General features: G+C 43.4%; 1 protein-coding gene and 1 pseudogene across 1 annotated transcript in view; both read right to left on the reverse strand.

Annotated features, from left to right (window-relative positions):
- Mis18a (MIS18 kinetochore protein A) overlaps positions 1-6,394 on the reverse strand; it is an 18,653-nt gene extending 12,259 nt beyond the window's left edge. The window contains exon 1 of the mRNA XM_031364362.1: positions 6,033-6,394. Coding sequence (XP_031220222.1) covers positions 6,033-6,339 — 307 coding nt within the window. The 5' untranslated portion in view covers positions 6,340-6,394. The remainder of the gene's footprint in view (positions 1-6,032) is intronic.
- Positions 6,395-7,921: 1,527 nt separating this feature from the next.
- On the reverse strand, positions 7,922-8,039 carry LOC116086688 (annotated as a pseudogene).
- Positions 8,040-13,817: the final 5,778 nt, after the last annotated feature.

Raw genomic sequence — 13,817 nt, forward strand, 5'->3', positions numbered from 1 at the left:
GCAAATAGCCCCTAAAAAAATACAAAGAGGGGATTCTATTAATTATCTAGGGTATAAAATAACTCTGCAAAGGGTTAGGTCACAAAAGGTACAAATCAAAAGAAACTAATTAAGGATGCTTAATGATTTTCAGAAGCTACTGGGAGATAATAACTGGCCGTGGCCTGCAATTGGCTTGGCCACTCCAGAGCTAAGCAATTTATTTCAAACCTTACAAGGTGATAAAGATTTAAACAGCCCAAGGAAATTATCATCTGAGGCAGAGAAGGAGTGGTAGAAAGGAAACTGCAGGATACACATCTAGATCGTATTGATCCAAAGATGGCCTGCATTTTAGCTATCTTACCTTCTACTCATTCCCCTATGGGAATTCTCATGCAGAGGGAAGATTATATCTTAGAATGGATATTTTTAACACATAAACAGAGTAAGAAACTAAAAATTTACCTTGAGAAAGTCTCTGAATTGATACTAAAAGGAAAACTGAGACTTCGACAATTAGTTGGAATGGATCCGGCTGAAATTGTGGTACCTTTTACTAATGCAGAAATTACCTCATTATGGGCACAGGATGAACATGGCAAAGAGCATGCAGTGACTTCTTGTGAGAGATTAACAACAGACAACAGATACCCTAAAAGCAGGCGGCTGCAGTTCATAAAAAGAACTAAATGGATTCTCCCTCGTATAATAAAGGGAACTCCAATATCTGCAGCCCCTACATTTTACACTGATGCCAGCAAATCTGGAAAGGCAGGATATAAGTCAGAAGAGGTAAGGTGGCTGAGAGTCCCTATAAGTCAGTTCAAAAATCTGAGTTATATGCATGTTCATGGTGTTGTCAGATTTTCAAGAGTCTCTTAATATAGTGACTGACTCTCAATATGCAGAAAGGGTTGTTTTACACAGAGACTGCTGAGCTTATTCAAGATGATTCTGAATTGACTTCACTATTTATTCAGCTACAACAAATGATCAGAAATGGGAGTTATCCACTATATATAACACACATAAGATCCCATACAGGCCTGTCAGGCCCTCTGGCACAAGGTAATAATGAAATTGACCAACTATTGATAGGAAGTGTACTAGAGGCTTCAGAGTTCCATAAAAAAAAAAAAAAAAAAAAAAAAAAAAAAAAAAAAAAAAAAAAAAAAAAAAAACCCACCATATTTAACAGCAAAGGTTTAAAGAAAGAATTGTCTATCACTTGGCAACAAGCCAAGGAAATTGTGAGGCAGTGTCCTACTTGCTCATTATATATCTAAACTCCATTACCTACAGGAACTAAATCTAAGGGTACCCAAAGAAATATTTGGTAAATGAATGTCTTCCACTTTACAGTTTGGTAAACTGAAATATGTGCATCATACTATAGACAGGATTCAATTCAGGATTTCAATGGGCAATTGCCTTAGCGTCAGAAAAGGCTGATTCTGTTATTACACATTTGTTAGAAGTTATGGCCATTATAGGAATACCCATACAAATTAAAACAGACAACGGTCCGGCATATATCTCTAATAAGATGAAGCAGTTTTTGAATATTATAATATAAAACATGTTACAGGCATATCACACAATCCTACAGGACAAGCAATTGTGGAGAGATCTAGTCAAACTTTAAGGGAGATGCTTAATAGGCAAAGGGGGTCAACAAGAACCCCCAAAGATAGATTACCCAGTGCTTTATTAACCTTAATTTTTTTTAAATGTTAATGAAAAGACCACAGCTGCTGAGAGACATTGGACTGTGGAAAGAACTATTAAACTAAACCAGCCTGTTTATATTAAGGATATTCTAACATCAGAGTAGAAAATGGGAAACATGTTACGCTGGGGGAGGGGCTATGCCTATGTTTCCACAGGAAAAGAAAAGCTGTGGGTTCCTTCCAACTTGATAAAACTCAGACATGAAAAGGGAGACCTCCTGAAGACTTTGGCAACAGAGAAGAAAAGGGAGACTAACCCAATCAACAAAATAGATGAAGTATATGTGGTGATGTTTATGTCTCTGTATTTGGAGACAGCTCTGGAACTGGCTAAGACTAAAATGTCTATACTCACCCAAAAACACTTATTGGGCACAAATTTCTCATAACTTGTTATTACATACTGTCCTTTAAGAGGGCAAGTATCCAAAGTTATATTACAGTTTGATTAGGTGATCAAACTAACCTGAAGAAAGGCAGTCACCTTTCTTATTTGATCTTCATTGAACAATCTATGCACCCTGCTCACACTATGTGAATGCCTTTTCAAAACTACATGTTGTTTTTAAGTTTTATATACTGCAGGATGGAAGAAGAGAAAGACAGCTCTGATGGGTGATGGTGGCGCACACCTTTAATCCCAGCACTTGGGAGGCAGAGGCAGGCAGATTTCTGAGTTCGAGGCCAGCCTGGTCTACAGAGTGAGTTCCAGGACAGCCAGAGCTACTCAGAGAAACCCTGTCTTGAAAACAAACAAACAAACAAACAAAACCAAACAAACAAAAGACAGCCCTGAAAAGATTCACACGCTGGAATGCTGAGATTCTGGGACCTTCCATTCCAGCTTTACTCTTGACTCTACTTCAACTACATCAAAGCTGCTTCTTTTAAAGACTTGCTTCCAGAACTTTTCCAGAACAGCTAGCTTGCCTATCCAGCCTTTTAGAATGTTGTGGTCAAGATGTCAGCTAAGCAGTGAGCTTTCTCAGCACACAGTGACTGGAAGGCAAATGATGGCAGCTAGCTCCCCTTCGACAAAGACAATTTTCCTATTTCCCACTGGGCCCCCAGAAGGGAATTCTTTGCCCCAATTCATCTGGAAGAAGACAAAAAGGATCACCACCCCAGTTCCTTATGGTGGGGTGGAGAGTTTTGGTTAATTTAGGAATTATAGGTATGTTGTCACTTAAGGGATACTTTACAAATATAGCTTTGGACAGGGAGAGAACTATAGGACTTAAACTCAGAGATTTCTACCTTTCCTTTCCTCTTCTCTATCCTTCCTTCTTAGGTAAAAAGGAAGGGGGGTGGGAAGGGGAAAATATAGTAATATCATAGAAATTATAGAAATAGACAAATAGGGATAGGTTAGCAAATGTACTCTTAAGCAAAACATCACATAGCTAGATCTTACATTGTTGGATGTCCTTATAGTTGATACAAACTTGAAGTTATAATCTCTTACATTTGACAGAATTTATCTGATACAAATTTAAGGTTCTCATTGGTATGAATTTCTTATTGATATAAAATTGGGATTAATATTGTTACTCTCATATAGGCATTGTGCCTATATAACACATTTGAGAATACTAGGTTTAGACCCAGTCCTTCTATAACTGATATTATAAGCTGTTTTAAATGATTAAGCAATACGAGTTAAGGGCCAGATAGCGTACTCTTGGTTGTGACTTCATTAAAAAGGTGTTTCTGAGATATTTCAATTAGAAATGACCAAGAGTAGTAAAGGCTTACCAGTTCAGAGATGCTTTGAGTGGGTAGATAGTCTTCAAAAGTGTCAGAATTCCACAAATATGACATTTATGGAGTTTTTTTTATTAGGTTCACTTGACTAGAGTGACCTGTTTGCTCCTGAAAGCACCCCTTTCTCAGATTCAAAGAAGAAATTGAGCATCGTTGGAGTTGCTCCAGTTGTGGCGAGACAGCCACTAGGCAGAAATTGCCTCATTCCATCTACAGACAAAATATTGTCTAGAAAAGGACACACTATGCGGAATAGTCGACAGATAATCTTGACCAAGGTAGGGTGATCAGCCCTTTAAATTCTGCATTACAAAGGTTTGTCAGATGACCCTGCCAGAAGGCTGAAGAGCAATGCTCCAACATTTTGAAGTAAAGCACTGTCCAGGTGATCAGCAGTCTCTATAAATTGGCTAGTTTTGGAAACTACATTTTGTGCTTCTCATATTTTCAGGTAATATTAGTCATTCTTAGATTTCTGATGGGGTTGAAGACTGAGAGCCAGCCCAAGCTGTTTAACATTGAGAAAGATGATAGACTTGAGAGGATGGTTTTCAGATGGCACACAATCTGAAACCAGAATATGAGTCAAGAGTAGAATTATGTCTTTTAAGTTAGAGTAAATGACAGAGGTCCTATTTAATTGACAAAAATGATTGACTAGGTATTGGGTCTGTCTTGTATTTTATAAATTACAAAAGGGTAACAGTTGTACTCAATTTATATCTGAGACAAAAGACTCTTAGCTGGACAAAAAGGGGGAAATGTTGTAGATAGCCCTGGTCATGTATTTTGACGCTAATTCTCCTCTCCAGGAAAGCACTGCAGACAAGGGGCGAATCATTTATACAAGTGCCTTGTGAACCTTCTCCACACCTTAACTTTTCAAATAAAGCTAAGGCTGATGATTGGGCAGCAGGATAAGATGGAGCTGAAAACTTTCTGGGAGAAGGGGAGAAAGGAGGTGGGGGCGGGGAGACTGGAGAGGATGATGATATTGATGATGATGATGATGATGATGACGACGATGACAACAACCACGGAAGAGGATGAGGTGGAAGGAAGATGGAGCTGAAGCACGTGGCTAGGAGAAATGGCAAGTCATATGGGATCTAATAGATGGAAATAGAGTAGTGTAGTGGTAGATCTGCCCAATCTAGGTGAGTAGCTTGTATATCAATTAATTGAGTTGTGAATTGGGTTAAAAATTTACTGCAACATTAACATGTTAACAAAACTACTGCGGTTGAGAAAGGAATTTATAAACATTATAAGAAAGCTAGATCGGGGCTAGTGAGATGGCTCAGAGGTTAAGAGCACTGGCTGCTCTTCCAGAAGTCCTGAGTTCAATTTCCAGCAACCACAGGATGGCTCATAACCATCTATAAAAAGATCTGGTGCCCTCTTCTGGTGTGCAGGCATACATGCAGGCAGAATACTGGATATATAGTGAGTAAATAAATCTTAAAATAAATAAATAAAGCTAAGTAACCATGTTGTAGCTATAAAGTGTTAAGTGTTGAGTCAGATATAGGGGTACATAGCTATAATCTGCACTACTTAGAAAGCTGAGGTAGGATCATTAGTTCAAAGCCATCCTGGAAAACACAGGAAGGTCCCCATTACAAAACACACACAAAAAAATTAAAAACTGTAAATGTCATAACTGTGAACAAAGGTAAATAAAACACTCCAACTTGGGCAAGAGGGAAAAGAAATTAATCTGAAACGTCATTTTTGAAGAACTTTTACACCCTTCTGCATTTTTTTAATAGGTGCAAAGGGAAAATTTCAGTGAATAGGAAACTTTTGTTCCTACTATTTAAAAGACTCAGTAAAAATTACTAATGTGGGAATAAGTACAACTATCGAATTCATACAGGTTAAAATTTAAAACCTAGCAACACTATTAATACATATAGAAGGCAAGATAGAAAAGCTACAAAAACGGGGGATAAAAATAAAATGAAAGACTTAACATGCTATTTCTTTTAAAGCCATTTAAAAAATTACTGTATCAAAAATCTCAACCCAATTTTAGGCTGTCTTAATTAATAGTGGCAATGCTTGAGTCAAACTAAACTCTATCAAGGGGCTCAGCCAGTAAGGAAATCGCCTATTCCCGCGGCCATATATCATACACTTAATCGTCCCCGTTATCCCATGTATTATCCCTCATTTTAGAGACGAGAAACTGATGCACAAGCGGTTGAACAGACTGCCCAAGGGCACTGAGCTAAGTTGGCACCTCACCGGCAGCCAATAAGTCCTCTAAAGCAGCAGTCAAGAGTTCGTCGAATGTGAAAACACTCCCCTAAAGGAAGCACATTGCTAAAACGCTTGGATGCTTCTTTCAGAATAATGTTCAGGAAGGTGCTCAACCGCTGCCCTTCTGGGGATGGGAGACCCCAGAAAAAGACCTGTCACTCGTGAGCCACCCGCAGGAACGCCTCTCCTACGGTTTGCTGGGACAGCTCACACCCCCCATCCCAGTCCCCGGCCGCACCAAGGAACCCCCAACGCGGAAAGGCGGCCCCACGGGCCCTGGCCCGAACTCACTGCGCAACAGGATGCAGTTGGTGTCGTCCTGGTTGGCCACCCAGGTGAGCGAGTCGCCCAGCGGCCGGCGACAGCGTGTACACAGGAACACCAGCGGGTTCTCCGCCGCGTCCGTCTTCTCCTCCCGCCATTCCGGCTCTGGCTCCGACCTGTCTACGCTCGACATACTCGCCCACTTCTGCAGCTGCCGATAGCGGCTCGAGTCTTCCGACAGCCGCTTATCCAGCAGCGAGGACTCGCTCCGCTTGCCCATGCCGTTACGCGCACATGCCGTAGAAGACTTTCCCAGAGAACAGGAACCAGCCATTATTTACGAATCTGCCGCGCCCCGGAGCGTCACGGGAACAGGACAGCTGCGCGTGCGGAAGGAGCAAGAGGCGGGACCTCGGCCAAGGGGGTGGGGCCTGAAGAGGGGCCGAGCTGCACCTAAGGCGCATGCTCGCCAGTTGGCCGCGCTCATTGCGCTCATTGCGCTTGCTCTTCGCGCCTTCCTCAGCAAAGGCAGGTGATTTGGAGTGTTGCGGGGCTATCTGCGGGTATTTCACTCCTTCTGCCGCTGTTGAGAAAGCTGCAGGCTTCGAATTAAATGAGCAGTCGCTCACCTAGCCCTTCCACATTGTTAGTGGACTTACCGGTGCTCGGTGAGCAGGCCCACCTCCACGGAGCCGAAAGTGGACCCAGGAATTCCAAGCGGTGTACTTCTAGCCCCATCTCTGATTCTATTCCGTCTGCTCCCGAAGACCCACTTTCCTATATCTACAAAAAGCAGGGGTCGATGGCGAGCCAAAAGACACCCCCTGCCTCAAGGGCCCAGCATTACTCAGGCTAGAACTGCAAGGAAAATATGAGAAGCTGGAGGGGACAGCATCGCTGTGGCTACAAAGTGAGCGTGTGTCACTCACTCTGTCTGTGTCAGGGTATGGTTCACCCTAGCCTCCAAGGCGAGAAGGACCGTCAGTCTTCAGAAAGTAAGCCTTTGACTTCAAAAGACCACAGGCCAGAGGGAAGGCTGGCGGAGAGACAAAGGACGCCACCACGGGCAGCCTGGATGCAGAAGTAAGAAACAGCAGGCAAAGACCACCATATTTTACCCCGAATCACACTACCCAGTTCGCTTCAGTAAACTATGTCACACCACTTATTTTCGTATCTCTGGACACTAGCAAAAAGTTTCAAATCCTAAGCGGTTGACCTGAGCGAGGTGGCAACAAGCTGAAACTGGAAAGGCTGTTTTGCCTTCTCTAAGTATAATTTTGACTTTTTGTTTGTATTTTGAGACTCTTTTGTTCAGGCTGTCCTGGAATTAATTATGTAGCATACCCACAGTAATCCTCCTGCTTCAGCTTCCCACGTGCTAGGATTACAGGCCAGCCTTGAGTCCTGATTTTTCACGAATTAAATAGTAACCTCCTGGACTATTAACCAAACAATGGGATATGTGTGAGGATACCATGCCGGCATTAATTAGCTACAAGTAGAGGAAAATGCATCAAATACTTTAGCATTTGTCTACCCATAGAGCTGTTTTCTTCCCCACTGCTTTTGTAGAGTGCTCCCTTGCCTACACTACTTACTGTGTCCCATGCACAATACAACCCACATGAGTTGTGCAAGTTGGATAATATCTTTGGAATTCAGTGGGCAGTTGTTTGGCTCAGACTTTGGGATCCTATGGTCAAAACTTAAAATTCTGTAGTGGTATCCTAGGACAGCAGTCCTTTATCCTCAGAGAATAATTCTGTTTTGTAAAAAACACAGCTCTCATCTCAAAGTGGCTAAGAAAGAGTATGTTCTGGAGCCAGGCATGAGTGGCCATAGTCCAAGAGTGAACAGGTTTGGATTTCCCCAAGTCCTATGGACCAATGTGGCATCAGTCTTTTGTTTTTTTAAGCCTACAGCACCCGGTATTCCCAGGCAGTCTCCCATCCAAGTACTAACCAGGCTTAACCTGCTTAGCTTCCGAGATCAGACAAGCTCGGGCGTGTTCAGGATGGTATGGCCATGGACATGGCATCATTCTTAATTGTGAGGGAGCACAATAAAGAAACCTCTGAAGTGGCCGTTCAATGACTAAAGGGGAAGGTTTTTATCATAGATAAGAAAGAAAATATCCAGAGGCATCTAGAAGAGTCCAGAGCTCAGAGAAAAAGAAGCAAACTGGACATGGCAAGAGCTATCTGCAAAAGAAGGGAGACTAACGGGAGAGATGGAGGATAGAGGAAACAAGGGGGAGACCTTGCCGTTGTATAGAGAATAAGAGGTTACTGGAAGAAGGAACAGGCCTGGGAACTTAGGGCAGAGGAGGAGATGAGAAGATCCGCCTGGAGGCCTGGAGGCCTGGAGGCCTGGAGGCCTGGAGGCCAGCATAGGTTTTGATTTGTAACCGCAGGTATAAGTCAAGGGGAGCTGTTTGATCCTTCTGCCAGAGGCAAGGAAATGGCTCCTTTTGGAACTTCTTCCAAAAGGAAGTCCCTGAGGAGTGCCGACCTTTATTTAACTACCAGAAATCCTTCTGTAGTCCTGCTTGAGGTATGCCAAGACAGAACAGAGCAAAGAATACCATAAACCAACAGACTTTTTAAAATACACTGGAAGGTACATCAGTAGACAGATTACAGCAAAGCAATGGGAACCCTCTGCTGTAGACCTGGTGCTACCTGGCCATACTCTTAGTATTTTGGTTAGAAGCTGGGGATCTTTGTACACATCAGAGTATTTACTTAATAGTCTCAAGGATGTGGCCTCATACAGGAGAGAGGAGTAAATGACCACGAAGGGGACTAAAGGTAACCCAAAATAACTGGGCTCTGAACTTCCAACATCTCTACATCACTGAAGCTCTGATCCCTTAATTAGGGGTGACATTTATATCTGTGTTTCAGAAGGAACTGAGGAATATGTCTCACTTTCTTAAAAGTCCTTAGACCAGGCTGGCCTTGAACTCAGAAATCCGCCTGCCTCTGCCTCCCAAGTGCTGGGATTAAAGGCGTGCGCCACCACCGCCTGGCCAGGATGTTCTTTAAATAGTGTTTCGTCTCTCTTTCATTTAATGAGTGGAATCATGATTTCCCATTCACCAACCAAACCTTGGATGTTGTGAATGTTAAAAACAAGTAGGGGGGAGCTGGAGAGATGGCTCAGAGGTTAAGAGCACTGGCTGCGCTTCCAATTCTGAGTTCAATTTCCAGCAACCACATGGTGGTGGTGCCCTCTCCTGGCCATTGCAAGGCATACATGCAAGGAAAAACACTGTATGCATAATAAATAAATAAATCTTTAAAAAGTAGAGAGAACACATGATTTCCAGCAAAACCATAAGAGAGTGGAGCTGAGAGACCCACATGTCCTCATCAGTGTATTTCATTCTAAAATAGAAAGTCTGAGGTCCACGGGGCTCAAAGCGACTGGCAGAGGAAGAGAGCCTGGAATGTTAAATATTGAGCATGTCCCCTTCTAAGAAAACGGCCCTTACCTCAGAGAAACACCTAAAAAAGAGCAGTGTCACCATCCAGATCTTGCTGACAATTTTAAATGGAGAGAAACAATGCTGGTAGCCAAGGTCTTGGAGGTAAACGAATCGCTGCTCTCTCAATGCATCGACCTTCACAGGAGTATTAGTTTTCTCTAGCGCCAAAAGGTAGGAGGGGATGTTTAATTTGTGCCCCCTGGTTCTTAAGACTATTGTCATGCCAGTAAGTTTGCTTTAACAATTAGTAATCTAATAGATGAAAGGGAAAACTTCAAACTGACCTACTTAAATTATGTTCAATTAGAAAAGAAGGAAGGAGAAGATCTATAATCTGTAATAACCCAGATCTATAATCTATAATCCATATAATATTTATATCTATAATAACTGTTTAAAATACCTACACAAAGACATGGAATCCTTCCCTACACCCCACCTGACCTGCTAAGCTCAACGCAAGCACTTAACTCTTATATAAACTCAACGAGTTTTAGGAAAGCCTGGAAGCTTCTGAAAAGCTGTACTGGCTGGTTTTGTGTGTCAACTTGACACAGGCTGGAGTTATCACAGAGAAGGGAGTTTCAGTTGGGGAAGTGGCTCCATGAGATCCAGCTGTGGGGCATTTTCTCAATTGCCCCTTGTGGGTGGTGCCATCCCTGGGCTGGAGGTCTTAGATTCTATAAGAGAGCAGGCTGAGCAAGTCAGGAGAAGCAAGCCAGTAAAGAACATCCCTCCATGGCCTCTGCATCAGCTTCTGTTTCCTGACCTGCTTGAGTTCCAGTCCTGACTTCCTTTGGTGATGAACAGCAATATGGAAGTAAGCCAAATAAACCCTTTCCTCCCCAACTTGTTTCATGGTCATGATGTTTGGGCAGGAATAGAAACCCTGACTAAGACAAAAGCTTTCCTTGAACCAGGAGCCCTGGTCCCTACTCCCAAGTCTTGTCAGTGTAGCCTAAGAGTCAGGATACCCTGTGGCTTATTCTCACTTCTCCTGAAGTTTGCCATAGGAAAAACACAAGGTTTCAAGTCACACACACACACACACACACACACACACACACACACACAGTGCTATCATGTCACACTTTCCAGATGAATCAAACTCATGAGGACTAATTTCTTGGGACTTGGAAAATGAGTCAGTCAGCAAAATGCTTGCTGTACAAGAATGGAATGAGAAACTGAGCCTCAACCCATGTTTAAAAACCAAAACCCAGGCAGCACTCAAGACACATGGGTCCTAGGATTGAAGTCAGGCTCTCGTGCTCTCCAGCTGAGCGACACTTTCCGGGTGAAGCCAACTCCCTAACAAAAACAGGGCTGCACAGGTATCAAATTATTTCAAGTCACACAAAAGCAGTTTTTAAGTTCTTTACAGAAAGGTTCTAAATGGAGCAAAGAGTTTCCAGCTTCAATAAAACCAAGATATTAACATTGGCAAAATGGCATTCATTAATCAAATATAAATTTTTCTGGACTGTTGATTTTAAAAACAAAAATCTCAAACATTTGAGTTACCAAATGCAGACTAGGGAGCCAGAGGGTGTGGTGAAAGCCTACTAGCTCAGAGAAACAGAGAAAGCACCCAGCTGGCCTTCCTACTCCACTAGCAGGTCCCAGGAGGAAAAACTCCTTCTCCATGCTGTCTTAAATACCCTTCAATTTAAAGGCCCTCTTTTCTCCTCCCTGGGTTTTCCTATGTTCACTCTGTCCTGCCTCTTGACCTATCACTGACTTCATTTAACTCTTGTTTACAGGAAGTTCTTGGGTTAAAGGTGTGTGCTAGGGCTGAAACATAATACAACTACTTGTTTACTCTGAGCAGAAAGCTCTTAGGTTAAAGGTGTGTGCTAGGGCTGAGTCACACCACAAGAAACATGCTTTTCCAGTTCCCAATCTTCGGGTTCACAATGTGATCAAAACTCCTGCAACGTGGACTTCCTCAGATTTCCCGCTAACGTCCTGTCTCCTGTTCCAAGATCCAACCTGGAATGCTGTGGTGTTGTGAGAAGTCTGTCTCTTTTATCTACACCAATCTTTGGCACTGCCTTAGCTTCCCAGCTTGGACTCTTCTAAAAGATACCAGGAAATCATGCCGGGCGGTGGTGGCGCACGCCTTTAATCCCAGCACTTGGGAGGCAGAGGCAGGTGGATTTCTGAGTTCGAGGCCAGCCTGGTCTCCAGAGTGAGTTCCAGGACAGCCAGGGCTATACAGAGAAACCCTGTCTCGAAAAAAAACCAAAAAAAAAAAAAAAAAGATACCAGGAAATCATTTTGTAAATCATTTTGATTTAGCTTTTCCTAATGTTTTAACCATTATTTGTAAATGTAAATGTCACTTTTATTTCCTCAGATGAAGGGATGAGATGAGAGCCATACCCAAGCTCTACAAATACGTGGCTTGGGCTGAGCCCGGGGTATTTCTATCTCCCCTCCCTAAGCCTAGGCCTGGAAGCCTCTAGCCTCCGTACGATCTAGCCTTTGCAAGCCTGGACCTCGAAGGCTTCAACGTCCAGACTCCATCAGTTAACTTAGACCCAGAATGGTTCATCCTCTCAGACTTACTGCTAAATCATCTCACTCTTTCTAGTTCTTTCTGAACTCTGGCAGGCTGGTACAACTGAGCTGCTCTGACTCAAACTCCTCTCCAAGCTGACTGATTTTAATTGGCTTCTTTCAGCTTCTGACTGAATTGTCCTACTTGGAAAAACCGCCTCTGAACTCCACGAACTGAACTGCTTTGAACACAACTTTTCTGCTCTGAGTTAAACTGCACTCAGCTGAATTGCACTGAACTGAACTGCTCCAAGCTGAACTGAACTCAGTTGACTCTCTCTCCCACACTGCTTTTTAAGTAGTTTCTCATTCCTATCTGTTCTCTGAGAGTTAGGTGTATTCTATTTCTAATTCTTTCAATCAAATCTTTCTCTGGTTCAACACTTTTGTCTGTCCCTCAATTAAAAGTCATTGTTTAGGATTAATGGTGTGTACTAAGGACATGTCTGTATTCCAGCTGGATCATATCTTTGGATATGATCCCTTACCAGAGCATCCATGTTGCTGGATTAAAATTATTGTCAAGAATTACTGGGGCCATGAATTTAATAAGAGTGCCACAGAGGTGATATATCCTTCAGTGCACATATTATGTGACAGATGCTGTCATCAGTGCTTGTCCGTGATGTGAGGTGTAGGACCTGGAGTTTTTCTTGTGATTGTTTTACTCTGTGTAAACTGTATTCAAATTAGTAATTAACAATTTGGAGATTCTTGTTAAACTAGACAAATGTTTCTCCTCTGTGGAGAGCGGTAGAGCTGGAGAGGCATTTGCCTTGACAAGATGGCGCCTACATCCGCTGTCGACTCCTGGTAAACAACTGTTTGCACATGTGCGTAGAGTGAAAAGGCGCCAAGTCACGGCCCATCCCGGGGGCATCACATGGGGTGATGAGCAAACAGCCAATCATGGGCGGACACGCCGCACTGTGGTGTAAATAAGCAGTGCCGATTATTGGCTCGGGGTCTTCCTCTTCATGATGCAATAAATGCTTGCTGCAGAAGGATCCTAGTGTCTGCGTGTCTTCTTGCTGGTGAGACGACTGCGCAGGCTACAACTGGTACCAAAACCCGGGACGCCAGGGGAGCCTTACAACCGCTGGTGCCGAGGAGACCCTAGGATTCAGAACTGCAGAACAAGGTAAGCTCTGAGAGGCATGCTGTTTGGTTTTAATTTCTCCGACCCTTCCTCAAGGTTAGAGAGCATGGCCGAAGCCGCGGTAATTGTGCTAGTGGCGCTTGTTACGATGTCCATTTTGTCCATTTGGCATTTGATACGTTCTTGCCTGGAGGATGAGAAATGCCGCGCCTCTGTAGCGTTGGGACAGGGAGCACTTGAGGAGTTACAAGATAGCATGTCAGAAACAGAGCATAATGAGAGAGTGGGGGCTAGCCAGGATAAAAGGGAGAGAAAAAAAGGTATACCCAAGAACACAGACCCTTCCGCTTGACCTGTGAAAGCGAGAGATAAGGGAAAGAATGCCCTGGGAGAGAAAACTAGTGAAAGGGATGGAGCTTAGAGACCTAAGCCCCTCTACCCAGTTAAGGAACTGGAAGCCCTCAAGATTGATAGCTCTGAGGAATTGAGCCCCTCTGAGGAGGAGGACTTGGAGGAAGAAGCGGCTCGCTATAAGGAAGAGAGGTATCATCCGGATGAGCATTTGCCGCCTCCAGAATCGAAAAGTGAAAGGGAGCGAGAGATCAAAGCCGTGGAACGCTTTATGCTGTCCCGCCTGCTCTTCCAAGTGAACCCCCCC

The sequence above is a fragment of the Mastomys coucha genome, unplaced genomic scaffold (genome assembly GCF_008632895.1).
Source record: "Mastomys coucha isolate ucsf_1 unplaced genomic scaffold, UCSF_Mcou_1 pScaffold12, whole genome shotgun sequence".
NCBI lineage: Eukaryota > Metazoa > Chordata > Mammalia > Rodentia > Muridae > Mastomys > Mastomys coucha.